This window comes from Phyllopteryx taeniolatus, chromosome 14 (assembly GCF_024500385.1).
Source record: "Phyllopteryx taeniolatus isolate TA_2022b chromosome 14, UOR_Ptae_1.2, whole genome shotgun sequence".
In the NCBI taxonomy this organism is placed as follows: domain Eukaryota; kingdom Metazoa; phylum Chordata; class Actinopteri; order Syngnathiformes; family Syngnathidae; genus Phyllopteryx; species Phyllopteryx taeniolatus.
This window is the reverse complement of record NC_084515.1, coordinates 11,348,375-11,369,551: the sequence shown is the minus strand read 5'-3', so window position 1 is coordinate 11,369,551 and position 21,177 is coordinate 11,348,375. Positions and strand designations below refer to the sequence as shown.

The following is a 21,177-nucleotide window of genomic DNA, read 5'->3' as shown; positions in this document are numbered from 1 at the left end:
TAAAGCCTTAGCGCCTTAAAGCATCTTAACCATTCCCACCACCAATCAAATATAATGAGAGTCATAAGAGACTGAACCTTTTCTGATCAGAGAGATCTAAATAATTTCAGAGCTAAAAGGATCTCAGGCCTCAAATGTTGTCTAGGCCAAAGTCAAAAATATACCAACTACCCAGGTAGAACTGGTACACCTTAAACGACCTCTTCCTCATCTGTATGATAATCTCCCACCACAGGAAGGGCCAAGGCCGTCCCGACTGGGCGATATTCGGCAGGCTGACCGAGCACAACGAGACCATCTTATTTAAGGAGAAATTTGTGGACTGGACCGAAGTTAAGATGCCATCATCACCGACAGAACTGAGCGAGCAGCTCCCAGAACAACAGGTTTGCATTGAATGGTTGTTGACTGTACTGGGTGAGATTACCCACCATAACCCTCGCTCGAATAGATCGCTTTTTAGCTCAATCTACCACTGGTCTCGTTTCCTAGAAGGCCACAGGGCGAGAGTGCCGGCCCTACGACGCCAGCCTGATGCTGCCGCTCCTCCAGTCATCCGTCGGCACCATCTTGGACGGTGTTAACGTGGGCCGTGGATATGGCGCAGTGGAGACAGAGGACCACATGAGGACTCAGGAAATCAGCACCATCTCGGTGGACGTGTGGCACATCCTGGAGTTCGACTACAGCCGGCTGCCACGCCAGAGCATCGGCCAGTTCCACGAAGGTGACGCCTATGTGGTCAAGTGGAAGTACATGGTCAGCACGTCAGGTTAGTCCCACCTTTCACTTTGGATTCTGTTTGTATATTGTACAATTTAATTTCTTGAGATTGTTTCAGTGGGACGCAGACACAACCCGGAGGTAAGGAGCACCGGACCCGGCCGAGAGAAATGTTGCTATTTCTTCTGGCAAGGCCGACACTCCACTGTTAGTGAGAAAGGAACGTCAGCGTTGATGACGGTGGAACTGGACGAGGAGAGAGGGGCTCAGGTAGGAACACAGGATTGTTTCACTTGTTGCTCGGCAGAGTTTAGAAGGCTTGTGACTGGCGCATAGGTCCATGAAAAAGAAAAGCTCTCTATTTAATGCAAAAGAAATATCAGAAAGAAAGAAAAACTGGATCTGATCGTGCGATTATTTTGCCACTGCTCTGAATGCGTTCCCTTTTGCACCATCTGGAAAAGCTGGCTCATTTTCCTGTGTCCTATGACTCGTCAATTTGTTGGCTTGCGGGGTATTGTCAGAGCCATATCAGAGGCGGGACAACATTTTTGTGTAAGGGAAGGCTAGTACAGGTGTGTGACGTTTCTTCTCGTACTTCTCCTGTATTGAAAGCAATTCACTCTTTCAGCAATGGGTTCTGCTATAAAAGGTCTTCTGTTGTTGCACGCAATTTTGCAGGATCTCTCTGTGAAAGTCGATTCTTTTTCTGCGTTACAAGGTGCAAGTGCAGCAGGGCAAAGAGCCTCCGTGTTTCCTGCAGTGCTTCAACGGCGGTATGATTGTCCATGCTGGAAAACGGGAGGAAGAGGAGGAGAACATCCAAAGTAAAGACACTTTTAGTCCATGGATGATTCATGTTTATCGATTTGTGACATTCAGCGGCTTTTTTAGGCGAGTGGCGTCTGTACTGCGTGCGTGGCGAGGTGCCAGCCGAGGGCTACCTACTGGAGGTGGCATGCCACTGCAGCAGCCTGCGCTCCCGAACCTCCATGATCCTGCTCAGTGTTGACAAGGCAGCCATCTACCTGTGGCACGGCTGCAAGACGCAGGCGCACGCCCGCGGAGTGGCAAGCACGGCGGCGCTCAGGATCAAAGAACAGTAAGGGTTTTTTAAAATGTTTTTAATATATATATATATATATATATATAAATAAATCGAAATAGCAACGTACACCGGCATTAAATATTGATATTTAAATGTAAAATGTAATTGCGTTTCTGCAACTGAACTCCCGTTAAATAAATACACAAGTCCTTAAATGAATACAAATATTATTGACGTTTTATTTTCATTAAATAAACTTAAATTAAGACAATTGCCATTAAATAAATGTCTTTAAAAAAGGTCACTCTAAAAAGCATGAATAAATTCAATAAAATAAAATAAATGAAAAAGCCATTAAATTATGGTATTAAATAAATAAAAATAACATTTCATAAACACATTTAATTAAATAAATACAAATTCAATCAAATCAATCCCATGAAATAAATACAATTGTTGTTAAATAAATAAAATGTTATTGAATTAATAGAAATATAATTTAATGAATACAAATTCAATCAAACAAATACAAATGCAATAGAAAAATGCAATTAACTAAATACAAAAGCTATTAAATGAAAAAAAGATAATTGTCAACATAACAAGCACGTGCGCTCTCACAAGTGCGTCTTCCACATGGAGGCAACCAATCAGAGGAACGGGGGTGGTCTTAGGCAAATATGGACAATGTGGGTACAAAACTGGGTCAAACAGAAGTAGCTGTCAGAGGGGCCTTTTCTCGACACTCGTATGACAAAACCAAGGTGGGTTTTTTTCAAATGAAATTGACATTTTGATCCTACGACCATGTTTAGAGAGTCACTCTCTGGAGGTCTAAATAGCCAAAATACAGGACCTTTAAAACGTCTGTAAATAAATGAAAATCTTTTAAATAAATACAAATGTTAGTCAATAAATAAAAATGCCAGTAAATAAATGAAAGAGCTGTTGCATAAATTAAATGTCAAGAAATAAATTATGATTAAATAAGTTCAATATTGTGTGTAAATGAAATCAAAATAATCATTCAATTGTTGTCTCTTCAGGTGTCCTCTGGAAGCCGGACTCCACAGCAGCAGCAAGGTGACCATCCAGGAGTGTGACGAGGGCGTGGAGCCGCCGGGCTTTTGGGAGGCTCTGGGACACAAAGACAGGAAAGCCTACGACTGCATGCTGCAAGGTGATAAACGTGCACCGCACACAGCTCCAATATTATATACAGCATATGTTGCGTTGCCTTTGACGTTTTGGCCGCCAAAGGATAGTTTGGAGTTTACGATCCCATACAAATGATGGAGTTTGGACAAATGTATTAGGACACCTACAGAAAGTGAAAAAGGGTTTGGACAAAAGTATTAGGACACCAACAGGAAGAGAAAAAGGTAAAGAAATTGGGACGTTTGACAAAAATATTGGGACACTTACAAGAAGTAAAGAAGTGGAGAAGATTTGGAGAATGTACAAAGGTATTGGGACACCTACAGGAAGTGAAAATTTGTTTGGACAAAATATTAGGACACCTACAGGAAACAAAATGTGCAATTTGAAAAAGGATTGGGACACCAAAAGTGAAAATGTGGAATTTGACAAACGTATTGGGATACAGGAAGTTAAAATGTGGAGTTCAGACAAAATTATTGGGCACAAGTAACAAGGAAATTTGATCACTTCTTTCTTAGACCCCGGAAAATTCAACTTTACTCCGCGGCTCTTCCAGCTGACCAGCACGTCGGGAGAGTTCGTAGCGACCGAGTTCTTCCACCCGTCCCGCACTCCGGACCTTGTGAGCTCGCTACCCTTCCTGCAGGAGGAGCTCTACAATGCGGCGCAACCGGGTGAGGCTTGTCTCGAGGCCACTGTTCTCCTACAGTTCAGGTTTAGACTAAAAGAGTACTGGACTGTTTGGGTTCCGCAGCGTTGTTCCTGGTAGACAACTTCCACGAGGTCTACCTGTGGCAGGGCTGGTGGCCTCAGGACCGCGAGAGCACCGGATCAGCTCACATGCGCTGGGATGTGGACAGGAAGTGCGCCATGGAGACCGTGCTGCAGTACTGCAAAGGTAATTCTCCCTTTAACCCTAACACTATCCCTCTAACATTATCCCCCTAACTCTATTACACTAAACCTAACTTTATCTTCTAACCTGAACCTTAACACTATCCCCCAAACTCTAACCCTTATACGCATTCCAATAACTCTAACCCTGCATCCATGATAAACTTCCAGGATGACGGATATTAATGACAGTCTGTTATTATTATTGTTGGGTTTTTTTTGCAGAGAAGAGTAACAAGAAGCCTCAGAAGTCCTACCTGATCCATGCCGGACTGGAACCGCTCACCTTCACCAACATGTTCCCCAGCTGGGAGCACCGCGAGGATGTGGCCGAGATCTCAGAGAGGGTAATTTTTCTGGATTTCATCAAGCTCAGTCGGTGGCAGTTGTGCCTGGTGTTTGCTTTGCTTTTTTTTCCTGACTGTTAAAAACTGGGCGGCACGTTGGACGACTGGTTAGAGCGTCAGCCTCACAGTTCTGAGGAGCGGGGTTCAATCCCCGCTCCCGCCTGTGTGGAGTTTCCATGCTCTCCCCGTGCCTGCGTGGGTTTTCTCCGGGCACTCCGGTTTCCTCCCACATCCCAAAAAACATGCATTAATTGGAGACTCTAAATTGCCCGTAGGTGTGAATGTGAGTGCGAATGTTGTTTGTTTGTATGTGCCCTGCGATTGGCTGGCAACCAGTTCAGGGTGTACCCCGCCTCCTGCCCGATGATAGCTGGGATAGGCTCCAGCACGCCCGCGACCCTTGTGAGGAGAAGCGGCTCAGAAAATGGATGGATGGATGGATGGATGGATGGAGTGCGCAGCCAACAAACGAGACACGACTGATATGTTACACCCACTAGGGGTTGAACCTATTAGTCAAATAGTCCACTGCATCGACGTTGAACACTTGAAGTCAACTACAGTGTTCACTCGCCACTTTGCGGCTTCAGTGCTTCGCGGGTTTTTCCAAAAAGAAAAAGAGCCATATCGACAGCCATATTGTGGAAAGAAGGAACATCGAGAAGGAGGAAGCAAACATCCGCAAAACTGCTTCAATAACCTTCAATAAGGAAGCGAAACGTGTGCTAACTCCGCGTAATAAGAGAATTGTGAAAATGGAAGCGGCGTTGGCATTGTGGCTTGCTGATTGCAGGGAAAAGACTGAGTTTGGACACTAATATGATCAGGACAAAGGCCAAACATCTGCCACCAACACAAGCCTCTTCGCCTCTCTCAGAAGGCAATGTTGATGAATGTTAATTACTGTATAATAAATGTTAATTACTGTTTTATAATGAAATATTTAAGTAAATACATGTACTGTTGTAATCTTTGTCTCAAATATGTAAAGTATAAATACTGTTTACATATTTTAAACATTCTGGTACGCACATACACATCTACGAAAATTCCTATTGGGGTCAATTCTACAGCGCAGTTTTTCACCTTTCGCGGGGGGTTCTGGCCCCCATGAACCGCGAAAAACGAGGGAACACTGTAATTGCTAATAAAACAAAATGTGCAATCTGGTCTTCCAGTCGGCAGAGGATTTTCAACTCGCCTATCTGCTGCTATCGGCAGACTAGGACGCTCTGTGGAGTAGCAAAATGTCAACAAGGCGGCACAGTCTTCGTACACGTACGCGGGTCAGAGAGTACAAAAATAAACTGGTGGTGGATTAGAATAGCTGTTAGCCTCGCTAGCTTTGGCTGTACCGATCTCCACTTGTCATGAAATATTCATACGCACTTGCAAAACCACGGGGTTGGCGGCGAGGAACGAGGGCAGCGGCGCCAAAATGTTAGAGCTAGTAATGCACAGACAACTGTGTGCTAACAAGAATAGAATTCATCATAGAAGTCGTTTGATATCGCAACAGTTGTGTCTGACGTCATTGTATATGGCCGTATGGATGCTGATAGCGTTTGAAAATAATTTACCAAAAATGAAGCCTATCCTCAAATACAATAAAAGCACAAGTGAAAATAGAAGCAGTGAAAGCGAGAAATGCCGAATTTCTTTGGAGCCTGGTTATGATTCACCCCCACTCACACTCTGATTTGTTCTGGCTGACTTGCATGTTCCACAAGGCTAACATACAGTGGCACAGTTGGACAAAAGAGCTATTCTTAAAATGGCCATTTTATTTTCCTTCCCATGTGGCTGCAGGAGGCGGAGGTGTGCAACCAGATCATCCTGGTGGAGGACGTGCTGGCCCGGCTCAGTCGGAACACCTACCCGCTGGACCAACTGCGGGCCCGGCCGCTCCCGGAGGGTGTGGACCCACTGCGCCTGGAGATCTACTTGTCAGACTGTGACTTTGAGGTTCGGGAAGATGCACATTGACGTTTTTTACACAAAATGTAACCCGTATTGTTGTGAGCAATACTCTACATCAGAAACATCAGGCAAGCTGTTGGGTTTCTCGTCATGTCGTGTCCAAATGACACTCAACGCCCCGTTTGTCATAAGGTCCATCCTAACATTGTTCTAAGGCGATATATTATGCAATTGTTTTCTTTCTTAATGAAAGTCTCCGATATTCGGTCAAAATACACCAAGGATAAGGAGTTACATCATACTTACTGTACAGCAGTGCTTCTCAATTGTTTTCTGTTCCGACCTGTTTTCTGTTTCTGTTTCACTCGCGTAGGCAGCACTTCATCACCAAGCCGCCTGATTGCACTTTGTCAGTGAGTGTAGAGTAGTAAGCAACTTTGCTGAACATTCGAGTATGTGCCGGTTATTAAAAGCTAACATTATCTTTTGGCTTTGACAACATAGTGCCTCCTAGTAGTCCACTTGAAAATGGCGGATCTTCACCCAGGCTAGCTTTCAAATCACGGGCGGAGAAACTTGCGTTAAGGGGCAATAATATGTCAACCGGGCAAATTGTGACATCAGAATTCAGAAAGGCTTGCTTACATATACATTTTGAGACACAGAGGCAGATAACAAAATACTTACTCGTTATTGAAACTTACTTTTCCATAATATGTCCCCTTTAACTCTCACTTTTCAGAGCAAGCACTAAGTGTGTTGAGGTAAGATTACCCTTTAAGCTCTCAAACTGTTGCTTCACATTTCTGTGCACGATGACCACCCTTGAGCTATAAGAATTAAAAGAGGGGGTGTCCACCGCGTTGCGTTGTGGTCGTCCTGCAGCCATGGATTCCGTAGCGTTCTTTGCCCTATCGTCTTTCATAGTTTGTTGTAAAAACGCACGCGGCACTCTTCTCTTCTCACTTTCCTCTCAAGGAATGAATGAATGCATCACTGTCTGCTACAGTGTACGAAGTGAAGCATGACAAATGAAGCACATGAATGACGACTAGAAACTAGCCGCAGAGGTGTTTTTGCATGTCACATACTGCAAGTATTCTCTCACTTCACTTAAAGGACACTGATCTTAGTAAAAATGATTACGCCATTAGAAAACTTGCAAAACCATGTTAAAAATAGATGCAATTGAGAATTTATACTTCATAAAAGAAAATTACGTAATGGCAGTAGATGCTGGAAGAAATTATTTTATTGCAAAAAAAATGTTTAAATAGTTAAAAAAAAAGAACAACAACAAATCGTCCACTGGAAACCAGAATCAGAATCCTCTTAATTGCCATCTAGCCTATCTCCAAAACCCCCTCCCCCCTTTTCTCCTAATCCCCTCTTTTTTTTTTTTTTTTAAATCGAAGGCTCTTCATTGGGGACAGCATGTTGGCATGTTTGCCTTACAGTTCTGAGGTTCACAGTTAGTATCTTCCTGTGTGTTTGTGCGGATTTTTCCAGGTAAATTCTCCCACGTTCCAAAAGCACGCATGTTAGTTTATTTTTTCCAAGACTCAAAATTGTCCGTAGGTTCGAATGTGAGCGTGGATGCTTGTTTTTCTATGTAACCTTGTTGACTGGCTGGCGACTAGTCCCGCTTCTGGCCCAAAGTCTGCTAGGAAAGGCTCCAGCTCACCCGAGACCCGAATGAGGACAAGCAATACTGTATCGAAAATGAATGGATGGATGCTTTTCAGATTCCATGTTATTAGATATGTTTATGGCGTCCCTTGGATTGTTTTCTTTATGAGTTACAGTTGCTGTGATCATTTTCCCTTTACTATGCCCGCTTGTTAACTGGGGTGTGTGTGTGTGTGTGTGTTTGTGTGCTTGTGCGCCCGTACATGTGTGTACTCTGCAGGAGGCTTTGGAGATGAAGAGAGATGAGTACGAACGTCTACCAGGGTGGAAACAGGTCAACTTGAAGAAGGCCAAAGGACTGTTTTAAGCACGTTGGATTGAAGATGGAATGAGAAAAGCACAAAAAGAGAGAAATAGACAGATGCAGATACACTGGAAAAGGACGTGAGGACTTGAGAGGCACTTCCTGTTCTGTGTCAGGACATCCCAACACCAAGCGTGTTGGTTTTCGTGGACTTGACACCACGTTGCTCAGTTACAAGTGTGCACTTTTGGCATAAGTGTTGTAATGTAAAGGTTTGATTTTGAATGATGTATAGTGCCTTTGCTTATTTTTTTTGGTGTACAGTTTATACAAAGACATACTAGTGTGATATCTCTTTGGCATAAAACACATTGTGACTCCAAAAATGGAGTCATCTTGTGTCTCCTGCTTAATAAACGAAACCACTTTCGAAGCCCACTTTAACTGATTGAGGAGTCGTTTTTAAAACAAAACAAGAAAATGCTTCTATGGAATAAATAAATGAGAAAACAATGACAATAAAGTGAACATTACTTTTTATTTCATGATTTAGCTATACAAAAAAATAATAATTTCAGTGCTTACATCAACCCCCTTTGAATAACATTTTTGCAATCTTGTCTATAAAGAAAAATGTTTTAGTTCTGAGAAATAAAAATCATTTTAATGACAAAATAATTGTTGAAATGATCATTTCCTGATCTAAAGAGAAACTGGAAGACTATTATACTTAAATTGTTTTGAAGCTTTTTATCAAATTTTGTTTTTGTTTGCATTTATTTTGTTACAGAAGGAACAACATTTTGTCAATTCCATGAAATAAATCAATAAAGTAATATTCATGACTTATTGAGGATATACTTTTTAGCAGGGATGTACCCAAAATGTGGTCACCGAAAATCTTGGGCCGAAAATGGCCCAAAAGTGCATTTCCGGTTTTCAGCCGAAATACTTTTGGCGCCGCATGAGGATGTTGTCGTCCCGGCAACCTACGAGCTACGGCTGTCTAGCCACAATGCGGAGTTCGCTTGGCGTCCAGCGTCAACGCAGTGTAAATCGCTAATCATCGCCTCCATGGGAGCGAATAAGATACGCTATGACAAGTATCGTTATCAGGAAGAGAGGATGAGGATTAATTAAAAGGAGAAAGGCATGCTAACGTGACGTATTCAAGTCAAGGACTTTCATTGTCATATCAACACATATTTACACATAATGTAGTCGTGAAACACCGAAATAAATGATTGGGTTATACAGTACACTTGTCACATAGGTCTGGCTGGAACCGCGTTATAGCGGACAGTAACCAACCTTGAACAGCAAAATAGCAGCTAAATGAATAAGTGTCTTGAAGAAAAGAATACACAATGACGCTACACAACAACACAGGACTGGAACCGGAAACCGGAAATGAATTAGTACGTCATCTGAGAACAAGGGCCGACAAGGTTAAAAGTATATCAATATAATAAATATTTATAATAGAAGGGTTATTAGTCCCAAAATGGGGAAATTTACATCGTTTCAGCAAAAATAGCATGCAATAGAAGACATTTGTACAAAATAGAAACCTAAGCTATTGTCTCTGCATAAACTAGCCAAGCCAATCAATTAACAAAGTTATTTGTATGTTTGCAAAATAGAGCGCTGAGTTTTAATTTTGACTTTTGAGATCTGAATAATCTGACTTGCTTTCTTTACTACGGTTGGAAAATCCGTAAAGTCTAATTAGACACAGATATTTTGGACAACGGCACGTTGAAATCTCGTATACAGTACTTTGATTCAGGCTGCAACTGTGTCCACAATTACATGGCTGATGCAATAAATAGATTAAATTGACAACTGTTGAAGCCATAATTTATTAACGATTATCATTATAGAGTCATGGTTTTGTTGTGCAATTGAACAGTATGCAGAAATATTTGTATCCTATTATACTGCAATAACTGTTCCGCGGTAATGTTCTTGACATAATTTTTAAAATAGGGATATTTAGACAAATTGTTCTGGAAGTGAATTTCTATAGGTTGACAGTGCTGCAATCCTAGCCATAAATGCAATTTTACTAATAACTGGCGTAATAATTTGTTTCGGTCTTTTCGCCCTTGGTTTCCTCATTTTCAGCTTTCGTTTCGGCCAAGATTTTTTTTCATTTTTTTAGTGAGTATGTTTGTCAACAAAACAACAAAAGTATGTTATTTCCATGAAATAAAGATCAAAGCAATGACAAAAAATGTCTATTTTATTTCTTGATTTAATGAGGAACTTGAAGATTTTTTTACTTTATTTAGTTAAATTGTGATGAAACTTTTTAAAAATTTATTGTATTTTTTTCATTTATTTATCATCATAGGGAAAATTTTGTGATAAAATAAATACATCCCAAAAATATAAATCGCATAAAATAATAACAATAATATTTTGGGGGAAAAGACTACACAAGGACACTGGAAGAATCCAAACATTTATTGAACAAAGAATGCTTATTGACCAAATAAATAAAATGTATGTAGCATATTATATATTGATTCACTCACTTATAATTAGTTAATTTACCTTTAAACCTTTTTATAATAATAATAATAATAATAATTACGCCGGACAGAAGAAACGCTTCCGGAAGATCCGGAAGTCTTCATTGTTGTGTGAAGGGGCGGGGGCAGGAGTCACGTGACGCTGCTAACCACATAAAACAAGCGGCAACATTAATAGCGGTCTCTTTCCTCCTCGTTGTTTGTCATTAATGGGAACGGGGGGAAATTCTCACACGGTATTTTCCCGTTTTATTCCTCGTTTTCTCCAAATCGTGTTTAATTGTTCGTTGTTTACTTGTAGTGGTGAGTGTAATGACTCATTTCAGTGTAGAACTGTTGGCGAGCTTCCTGCCTCGGTCGCCAGCCTCGTGGTGCTATTAATGGCACGCCTAGAAAGATGGCAGTGTAACCTCATGCGTTTCTTTCTAGTACATGTAATATTGGCAAACCTCTCCTGACTGAACTATTGGGGCGAGGGGTAAAGTGCAGCGTATTTTAGGAAACCCAGCGCTGTTTTTTTTTTTTTTTAATTTAAGGCGCCACCTGCCGAAGTGATCATGTCGAATACTAGCCAAACAAAATGTCGTCTTTGAATAGAAAACCTTTTATTTTTATTTTTTGAATGGTCAAACCTTCAATGATGAGTTGCATGTGAGTCCGTGTTTCAGCTGAGTCTGATGATGATTCCTCACTGCGCTGACGAGTTTGACCCAACACAGCGTTGCAGTGTTTTTATTTCTGTGACCTTTTTCTAATGCGCATTGTGTCATTTCTCTCCCTTTTTTTTTTTTTTAGGTTCTCCACGTTGACTTTGTTAGTGAGGTGAGTCCCCTACTGCTCTTTGCACCGAATTATACACTTCTCGGAGTACCCAACCGCAATTCCATGAAAGTGATTTATTTTTAGATGTTTCTGATGTTTCAAAATCATTTCATTATACTTGTTTCTTTTTTTTAATTTTATTTTTTAGGTGATTTTCCTGAGTATCCTGCTGCTGAAACATGTAGATTTTAAATTTAACTAAGACCTGATTCCCTTAAGGATTTTGTATGTAAGCGCTATGATGAAATAAGTTGATTGTCTACAGTTTCCTCTAATACTGAAATTGTGGAGTCTTTTAATGCCATCTGACTTGAGTTTTGTGCGTGTGCCTGAGTGAAATGTGTCAAATAAAATTTGAGTTTGTTTAAGCTTGTGCCTGACTTTCCCGGAGCAGTATTGTTTAATGCCAAGTGAATTTAAGGTTTGTGTAGTTTTCCATCCATTTTCTTTACCTCACTAGGGTAACGGGCGTGCTGGAGCCTATCCCAGCTAACTTTGGGCGAAATGCGGGGTACACCCTGAACTGGTCGCCAGCCATTCGCAGGGTTTGGGTAGTTTTTCAAAAGAAAAAAAGTTGTCATTGGGTACAGTCTGAGAACCAATGAATATGCCCAGCTAAATCTAAAACTGCTTTTACAAAAGTAATAAAAAAATGTCCTTGCTGTGAGGCATTCAATTTCAAAATAAACTTTTGCTTAGATTTTTAGTCAACTGAGTAATGTGCTTAAAATTTATACTTGCTGAAACATTTATGCATTTCTTGTCATTGAAGTCTAAAAATGTCAAATGTATGCTTTTTAAAAATTACAATATTTAAAATTTGTACTGTATGATGAGAATCTTTTGAAACTGCACAATGCACTCTACACGGCTTGGTAAGATGGTGTGTAATCTTCCAGTCAGCATGTTAACACACTGACAACATGGGAAATGAGTTAAAATCAAAACTGGGCCGACAAGGAGCCTTGTGGCACGCCGCTGTGTTGTCTCGAGAGGCTATCTCCTCGTGTTTGAATATTTGATGCATTTTTGACAGTATTCGCACTGAGCTATTGAACATATTACACAACCCCAGGTTTATCACACATGGACATATTATTTTTCCAGTCAGATGGCTTCCCATTAGCTTGTAACACGGTGGGAACTGTCATCTGACCGTTACAAGTATGTTATGTTGTCTTTTTGTTATGATCAAAAATTTTTTTTTATTCTCTCTTAATAGTATAGTTTGATTATGTATCCTGTATTATATTGTCTTGTAGATGTATTTTACTGCTTTTTTACATCATGGCCAGGGGACTACAGTTGAAAACTAGCCTTCTGGCTACTTCTGGCTTTTTTAACCATGTGTACTTCATGTGTTTTATGAAATTGCATTGTCCCCTTTCAAAAATAAACTGATAAACAAACACTGGCAAATGGTCTTTTTTTTTATTTTTTTTTTTTTATTGGCTCTGATTAGTGGAGCTGCTGTGTCGAGTCAGTGTTCCCCAAACTTTATTGAGCCAAGGCACATAATTAGAAAAATCTCACAGCACATCAATATAAACAAAAAGTACCATTCATTATACAATTATTATTTTTTTTTTTTTTAAAACGTTGAATGTGGACCTGTTCAGATGAACACAGCTGCTGTTATTCTGTTGTCAGAAGGGCAACAGGTGGAGACACGGATTAATTTTTAAACTTCTGCCATCTAGTGGAAGGAAGCACATCCAATTGTTCTGCTTGTCACAAACTGTTGCCGGATGAGCAAAAATGCATTTCCTGCAGTAAATATTTGAACCATTCATTCATTCATCCTCCGTACCGCTTATCCTCACAAGCCAATTCCAGCGGACTCTGGGCGAGAGGCGGGGTACACCCTGAACTGGTTGCCAGCCAATCGCAGGGCACATGGAAACAAACAACCATTTACACCTATGGGCAATTTAGAGTTTTCAATCAATCGACTATGCGTGTTTTGGGGATGTGGGAGGAAACCCACGCAGGCACGGGGAGAACATGCAAACTCCACACAGGCCAGGCCGGGATTTGAACCCCGGTCGTCAGAACTGTGAGGCAGACGTGCTAACCAGTCGCTCACCGCACCGCCCTATTTGAACCAATTAAGTGAAATTGGGTAATTTCCCACAGCACACTGTTGGAAATCACAGAAGTTCACTCTATACAAAATAAGTCAGTTTTAATCGGTTATCGTTCCGTAACCAAAGTCTGCATTTTCATTTACAGTAAGTGCTCTCAATTCAAGCACGTCCGTTCTTCCAGGGCTCGTCATCGTCCATTGCGTGTCATGACGAGGCTGTGCCGGAATCCACGTTGCTGAGCTTCACGTCCTTGTACCGCTTCGTGGCCGTCTGGTCCAGCGACGTCCCCTCGAAGAGGCGCGCCATGAAGCCCAAGCCGTTCTTCTTGATATAGGACTTGCCGGCGAAAGTGTACAGGACGGGGTTGGCGCAGCTACTGATGAACGCCAGGGCCGAAGTGACAGCTCGACTAGACTGGTAGATGTACTCCAGTCTATGGGGCGACATGGACACTTGGGTCATGAGGTCAAAAAGGTAAGCAGTGTGATTGGTACGAAGGTAACTGATGTTATGAGAGGGCCTCTAAATTGTCTTAGATTTGTAGGTTTATTTTGACAATTGATCGATGAGCTCTGAGGTTTATGTGGAGAAAATGCATTGACATCAGTGTTTTTTGTTGCGTTCGCCGAAGCTGAAATTCTTTTCGATGTTTACAGAAGCAGCATATGAAGGGTTCACGGAAGACAAAATTAGCTTTGTTTACAAAAATCTGTACTAGATTTGATGAAAACTATAAATTGTCTTAGTTGTTTATCTTAGAGCTGACAACAAAAATTGTTCTTGTTTCGTTCGGTTGACTCAGATGTATTATGAAACCACATGATTTTCTTTCTCTTTTTTTTTTTACTAAAATTGTGTACGGTAGGTTTGTTGAAGACTAAATTGTTTCATATTTGTGTAATAGTTGGAGTTATCTTTGATGTTTGCGAATATGTAGTTTTTAATGCATGTTTGGTTCTCTGACTGCTACTTTCTCTTTGTTTACAAAAGCTGATGTTTTATGAAAACCTATGTTAGGTTTGTTGTCTTTGTTTTCAATTAGATTTAGTAATTTAAAAAACTGATCTATACAGAGAAAACAAAATTACATTAGGTTTGCCAACATTAGAAAAAAAAAAGTTACTGGTTACGTTTGTTGACGACTGTAAATTGTCATTGATAGTCACGGTTTTGTTGATGGTTAGGTTAGATTCATCACCAAACTAAATTCAGTTTGTTTTTCAAAAACATGTACATTAGGTGTTTTGAAGACAGTGTCTCTGATGTTTTCATTATGTTTCGGAAGGAAACGTACGTTCGGTTCACTGAAGACAACATTTTCTAAGGCATTTATGAAAAATAATCACATGAGGTTTGTTGAAGCCTCAAAATTGTCTTTTTTTATGAAAACCTACGTTAAGTTTGTTGTTAAACTGGCTCTCTGGTAGGTTTGTTCATTCATACCTTCTGTTTTATGTTTCAATTTGGTGAGGTTCGTCCAAAGCTAAAAGGACTTGTCTTTTTATTTTACAAAAATGGACGTTCATTTCGTTGAAGACTCTCTTTCGATTTGGTATATGGTATCAAGTGTTTTTTTTGTTTGTTTTGTTTTTTTTTGAACTCACGTTTCTCGTCTGGGTGATCCCTCCGAGTACCATTCAGCTGCCACCTTGGACCAGACCAAAACATCAAGTTATCGTTCGTTCAAAGGTTTAACCATTGGTGCTTGACAAGCGCTAGATTAAAGCTATGAGGCCAACCTGTATCATGTTGATGATGTGGTACGGCAGCCAGAAGAGGCAGAACATCACCACGATGGCCAGGATCAGCTTCTCGCTGCGGACCTTCCGGCGGAACTTGGTCTGTCGCAAGCGTCTCAGGATGAGCACGTAGCTAGTGATGATGACGGCGTAAGGCAGGATGAAGCCAACCACCGTCTCAAAGGAGTACTGAAACCTCACCTGCAAATGGTGATAGTCATTGCCAACATGGTGGATCTGGTCGTACGTTAGAATGACTAAATTGTGTCCGATGATGAATCATTTTCAATGTTGCTGAAAATACGTGCGCTAGGTTTGCCAAAGATTAAATTGTCTTTTGGTTGGTGTTTACGTAAGACATGTGAGGTTTGTTGAAGATTCTAAATTCAAGATAGTGAAAACATTTGCCTTGGGATCATCGAAGACTAAACCATTTTTCCTTGTCCTCAAAGACTCTTACACTCGAAACTGTATTCAATGTTTGCGAAACAAGTATGTTGCGTTTGTTTAAGATTAAATTGTCTTACTTTGGATACGAACAAAAACAGGTACTTTCGGTTTGACGAAGACCATATTTTCCTAGATTTTTGGGAAAAATATGTGTAGTTCATCTATCCATCCATTTTCCGTACTGTTTGTCCTCACTAGGGTCGCGTGCGTGCTGGAGCCTATCCCAGGTATCTTCGGGCGAAAAGGCGGGGTACACCCTGAACTGGTCGCCAGCCAATCGCAGGGAAATTTAGAGTCTTCAATCAACCTACCAGTGGTAGGCCAGATTTGAACCCGGGTCCTCAGAACTGTGAGGCGGATGTGCTCACCAGTCGTCCAACGTGCCGCCCTGCTTAGGTTCATTAAAGATTCAATTGTTTTCGATGTTAATGAAAACAATGTTTCTGAAAACCTGTTGAAGACTAAATTGTATTAGATGTTTGCAAAAACACGTACGCTAAGGTTTTTCAAAGACTAATTGTCTGATTTTTACAAAAACACTCAATATGAACGGAATCCTATCCATTATGTTTGTCAACAGCTATAAAGTGTCTTAGATGTTTGCACAACCACGTGCTAGGTTTGGCAAACAATCTTTGATGTCAAAGATGAAATTGTCTTTGATGTTCACAGAAATTTGTAAGTTATGTCTGTCAAGGACTGTAAATTGTTTGCGACGTTAACAAGGGCAAATATGCTAGGTTAGATAAAGTCTAAATTGTCTGACAACACGTATGTTAGGCTCATCAACGATCAAAATGTCTGATATAAACACAAACGTATACTAGGTTTGACAAAGATGAAAATGTCTGTTTACAAAAAACACGTATGTTAGGCTCATCGAAGATCAAATTATTTTTGTTAACGAAAACACATTAAGCTATGTTTGTCAAAAACAGTACTTTTTCTACAAAGTTAATAAGGCTACATTTGACAAAGACTAAATTCTGTTTGTGTTTACCAAGACACTTTGGACTGGTCGAAGATTATATTCTTTGATATTAAATTGCTATTGTTCTTTTTTTGTCAAAGACTTAAAATTAGGGACAGCACCTACACTAGGTTTGGCGAAAACTAAATTGTTTTTTGATCTTTACCAAAATGCGTTACATTCATCAAAGATGAAACAAAGGCACAAATTGTGTTTGTCGAAGACTGTAAATTGTCTTTAAAATTGACAAAATGCACGCGAGGTCCGATGAAGATTAAACCTTTTGTTTCAAAAAAAAATCACGTACAGTACATTGTTTGTCGTAGACTCCAAATTTTCTTAGAGGTTCACAAAACCTCGCATTTGGTTCGTTGAAGACATAACTATTTTCCACTGTTAACAAAAACATGCATGAAAGTTTGATGAAGATTATTGTCTTAGATGTTTCCCAAAAAACACATCCGGTTACGTAAGACCTTAAGTCCACTTACGTATCGAGGCAGCGTGTGGTTGGGCGCGCACACGTGTCGCGTCTTGTTCCGCTCGTCTTTGTCCTCCCGCACGTCACGGAACACCAGTGAGGGCAACGCGCTGACGGCCACCAGCAGCCACATGCCCAGGATGACACGACGCACCACCTTTCTGCTGATCCTGGCCGAAGTCCTGCGGGGCAGCACCACCACCACCAGCCGGTGCACGCTCATCAGCGTGATGAGGAAGATGGAGGCGTACATGTTAACGTTGCAAAGGTAGAAGAGGCCCTTGCACATGGCCGTGCCGAACACCCACGTCTGCTTGGCCAGGTAGACGACGAAGAAGATGGTGAGCGCCATGAGGAAGCCGTCGGCGCATGCCAAGTTGAGGATGAGCAGCGTGGTGACGGAGCGGCGGCGGGCGCGAGCCAGGATACTCCACACGATGAAGAGGTTTCCGGGCACACCGAGCAGGAAGACCAGTCCCAGGATGAGGGCGCCCACCGTTGTGGAAAAGTCATTGCTCACCACGCTGCCGTCCTCGGGGTTATTGTCTTCGGCCGTGGAGCGACTGAAGGCCTCGCTCAGGTTGTTCATGCTGGAACGAACGAAAGAGGATCAAGCATTGTGGTGACCTTGTGTAGTTATCAAATACCCCTTGCATACCTAGCTTATTTTTATTTTTATTTTTTTTACACATGGTTCTTAACATGGTAACGTGGTTCTACACTGGTATTTTTAACAAAGTTCTTTAAATGGTCCCTGACCGATGCTCTGATTCTAGTTTTTGACTCGGTTCTTGTCTTGGTTTTTGACTGATTTTATACTTGATGGTCCTTGATGTGGTTCTTGACTGTTGTTTTACGGTTGTTTTCTGATTCTTTACTTGGTTCTTGACTTGTTTTTGTTTTTGTTTTGTTTAGTTTTTTTCTCTCCTTGGACTGGCTCTTGACACGGTAACCATCCACTTCACAGTTCTGGGGACCCAGGTTCAAATCCAGCCTCGCCTGTGTGGAGTTTGCATGTTCTCCCCGTGCCTCCATGGGTTTTCTCCAGGTGCTCCGGTTTCCCCCAACATCCCACAAAACCTGCATGGTAGGTTGACTGAAGCCTCTAAAGTGCCCGTAGGTGCGAATGTGAGTGCGAATGGTTGTTTGTTTCCATGTTCCCTGCGATTGGCTGGCGACCAGTTCAGGGTGAACCTGGCCTCTTGCCTGAAGATAGCTGACATAGGCTCCAGTGAGGATAAGCGGTAGGCAGAAAGGATGGATGGATGGATGGATGGATGGATGGATGGCTCTTGACATGTTGTTTCTCTGGACTTGTTTTTTTGGCTTGATCATCGATGTGTTTTTTTTACATGGTCCTGAACTGGTTCTTGAGTTTGTTCTTGCAATGGTTTTTGACTCGGTTTTGACTGCTTCTTGATGTTGCTTTGGACTTGGTTCTTACCGTGGTTCTTGACTGGCTTCTTCTTGATGTTTTTTTTTTTTTGGGACTGATTCTTGACTTGTTTTTGAATTTTTTTTCCTTGCTCACTGATGTGGTTCTTTTTCTGATTTTTGACTGATTCTTGACTTAATTCTTGACTCTCTTGATTTTGACTTTGAGTGTTTAATTTAATTCTTAGTGTGTTTCTTTCAGACTGGTTCTTGACTTGCGTTTTTGACAGTTTTTTTTTTTTTTGTTCTTGACTTGGTTCTTCTCATTTGGCTGTTGTGGTTCTTCACTTGATTCTTGATCGAATTGCTGATTCTTTCTTTTTTTCCTATTGTTCTTGACATTTTTGACTTGGTTCCTGACTCGTTTTCTTACAGTTTCGTTTTGTTTTTTAGTTGGTTTGTGACACGTTTTTTGACTCACCTTAAACAGTTTTTTGACTGGTTCCTGACTTTGCTCTTGACGTAGTTTTCACTGTTTTGGTTTTTGTTTTGTTTCTTGCATCTTGTCATGGTTCTTGGCTTTTTGTTTTTGTTTTTACTGATTCTTGCCGTGGTTCTTGGCTTGTTTTTTTTTACTGGTTTGAATTCGTTTTTTTACATAGGTTTTCACTTGGTTCTTTACTGAGTCATGACTTGTTTTGGGATTTTGGGAAATGTTGTTTCTACCCTGGCATGTTTATTTGACAATGTTTTGACTTGATTCGTGAGGCGGTTCTTGACTTGTTTTAAAAAAAAAAAAAAATTATTAGCTCCTTGACTTGTTTTTTTTTTTAATCTTAGCTAAAGTAATAGAACATTTAGTGGATTTTGGATTATTGAGCATAAAACACTAGCCTGACACAGCCTCACAAATATTCACGACCTGAAGTCAACCGGTTTAGCCTGACGTGCTAAAACACGCAACCCCAAAAATTTCACTTGAAATGTGTGTTGCTACACTGACTACAATGTACAGTGCGGTGAGGCTTTAAAATATAAAACAAAAGCTTTTTGGTCACAATACATGAAGACCATTTGTGGAAATCAACACACCGAGTCAATAAAAAAAATCTCCACCAGGATTTTACACATTTTTCAGCTAAAGACCCAAATTAGACCCCAGGACCAAATCAAATATAGAAATTGCAAAACACTTGATATCCTTCCAAATGATTGATAAACAACACATTGATTTATTGTAACAAATTGGGAAAGGCCTTTTGAAGCATAGGATAACGTGTGCCTGCGTTCCTGAGGTTATTTAATGTTTAACAGCTTAACTCTTTTCTTTTTGGGAAAGTGTGATGTCCAGAGTTTATCTTGTTTTCAGAAAAGTAGCTTTAATCAGCAACCCAGTAGTTCTCCCCTTTATCAATACCAATCGGGGTTGTATTTGATTAGTAGAAAGCCTGATTTCTCAACTTTACGACGAGGTAAGCTGTGTAAGGATGGTGCCTTTGTGGAATTAATAAAACGCCAAAAGGCATGGGTACCGCCCGCTGAAAAAATGTGTCAAAATTGAGGGTAAAATAAACTGAACAAAAAGCAAGTCATGAGAAGCAAACTCTATTGATATAAATATGATATAAACGAGGCATAGTTTGGTGCGTAGAGTGCTGATGAGGGCTACTGACCTTCCCAGGATGTGATTTGTTTGTCAAATTGAAAATATTCCACTTGTCCTTCTCCGTGCTCCCTCCATTCCCTTGTGGGACTTATCATGTCAGGGCGCTCCATCATAGTCTGAATCACATCCGAAACACACACACTCACACACATGCGAGGACATGTACACTGACATGTCCACTCCCCTCTTCCCACAAAAAAGTTTTGACTTTCCACTCATAGTGTTCTTCCTGCCCATCTTACTTCGACTACAAGCCCTTTTATATATATATATATATATATATATATATATATAGCTGCTGAAATAAGTATTTAACACGTCACCCTTTTTCTCACTGAAAATATAAGTATACTGTGTATACTGTATATATATATATATATGTGTGTGTAATGGTAATGTGGTAATATGTTAATGTGCAGGGGGTTCCTCGTTTTACACCCTGACTTGTCTCCTACCTGGGCAAAGAAATCCCCATTTTCAGGTGATGGCCAGACCACATGGAGCCACTATCCCCAAAGCTAAGCAGAGCTGCAGCGTTGTTGCATGCACAGTTTAGCATCAGCTTCTGATAACCAGAACGTAAAATCACCCCTCGGTTTATGACAAAGGTGACGTAACCCGAATTTGTACACGTTGGGAACGTGCTGGAGTCTTTCACTATGGTAATACAATAGTAAAGTCATCCACAAGACCTCACAACTCACTCAGTAGTTTCCCCCTGGAACGTTACCAAAAACAATTAGGCCCCGATACCAATTCCCCGCTGGAAATGTCATTGGGTGGCCATGCCAATCATGAACGAAAGCACGAAAATGTCTCCACGGCCCAGGCCTGGAATTGAACAGGAAGTCAACCATTTTGTTTTGGTCGACCTCCTGGGCTCTGACAAACTCCCACTCAGGAATTCAGCTAAATGAGCCCCAATCAGAAGCGAGTATCCAAGACAGGTGAGTGCCTCTATTTTATTGCTGTTTGCCTATGCTGTAAGCGTTAGTTTGATCATTTTGAGGGCCCGTTCAACGCTG

The 21,177-nt window shown here is 40.9% G+C and overlaps 2 protein-coding genes and 1 long non-coding RNA gene across 12 annotated transcripts in view; 2 read left to right on the top strand and 1 right to left on the bottom strand.

Annotated features, from left to right (window-relative positions):
• The window catches only part of LOC133489503 (supervillin-like), a 34,308-nt gene extending 25,844 nt beyond the window's left edge, over positions 1–8,464 (top strand). For 7 of the 9 annotated variants that reach the window (XM_061798653.1, XM_061798648.1, XM_061798652.1 and 4 more), the window contains 11 exons: positions 236–386; positions 493–772; positions 842–993; positions 1,445–1,550; positions 1,618–1,825; positions 2,818–2,951; positions 3,451–3,606; positions 3,687–3,830; positions 4,052–4,173; positions 5,983–6,138; positions 8,003–8,464. In XM_061798653.1, coding sequence (XP_061654637.1) covers positions 236–386; positions 493–772; positions 842–993; positions 1,445–1,550; positions 1,618–1,825; positions 2,818–2,951; positions 3,451–3,606; positions 3,687–3,830; positions 4,052–4,173; positions 5,983–6,138; positions 8,003–8,089 — 1,696 coding nt within the window. In that variant the 3' untranslated portion in view covers positions 8,090–8,464. Of the gene's footprint in view, positions 1–235; positions 387–492; positions 773–841; positions 994–1,444; positions 1,551–1,617; positions 1,826–2,817; positions 2,952–3,450; positions 3,607–3,686; positions 3,831–4,051; positions 4,174–5,982; positions 6,139–6,835; positions 6,858–8,002 lie in introns of those variants that run through there. The other 2 variants (XM_061798650.1, XR_009791940.1) reach the window with 2 other exon arrangements.
• An 824-nt stretch (positions 8,465–9,288) lies between these two features.
• LOC133489508 (uncharacterized) lies at positions 9,289–11,758 on the top strand. Its single transcript, XR_009791941.1, has 2 exons — positions 9,289–11,385; positions 11,534–11,758. It is a non-coding gene; the product is annotated as an uncharacterized LOC133489508 (long non-coding RNA).
• A 1,107-nt stretch (positions 11,759–12,865) lies between these two features.
• On the bottom strand, positions 12,866–20,294 carry ltb4r2b (leukotriene B4 receptor 2b). Of its 2 annotated transcripts, XM_061798661.1 has the most exons (6): positions 20,160–20,294; positions 17,421–17,702; positions 17,123–17,294; positions 15,212–15,412; positions 15,077–15,120; positions 12,866–13,905 (listed from the first exon to the last, which is right to left on the bottom strand). In XM_061798661.1, exons 2-6 carry the CDS (start codon positions 17,699–17,701, stop codon positions 13,677–13,679), a joined length of 927 nt encoding a protein of 308 aa, XP_061654645.1. In that variant the 5' UTR covers position 17,702; positions 20,160–20,294; the 3' UTR covers positions 12,866–13,676. The 2 variants fall into 2 exon arrangements, with proteins under 2 accessions (XP_061654645.1, XP_061654643.1); XM_061798659.1 differs by having other exon boundaries at positions 17,123–17,702; positions 20,160–20,291.
• Positions 20,295–21,177: the final 883 nt, after the last annotated feature.

Bases quoted from the DNA above. Each gene is read 5' to 3' on its own strand.
- ltb4r2b (XM_061798659.1), bottom strand. From the start codon at position 17,701: ATGAACAACCTGAGCGAGGCCTTCAGTCGCTCCACGGCCGAAGACAAT. The intron at 15,413-17,122 runs GTAAGTGGACTT...CACCATTTGCAG, and splicing joins ACCACACGCTGCCTCGATAC to GTGAGGTTTCAGTACTCCTT. The intron at 13,906-15,076 runs GTGAGTTCAAAA...GTCGCCCCATAG, and splicing joins GGATCACCCAGACGAGAAAC to ACTGGAGTACATCTACCAGT.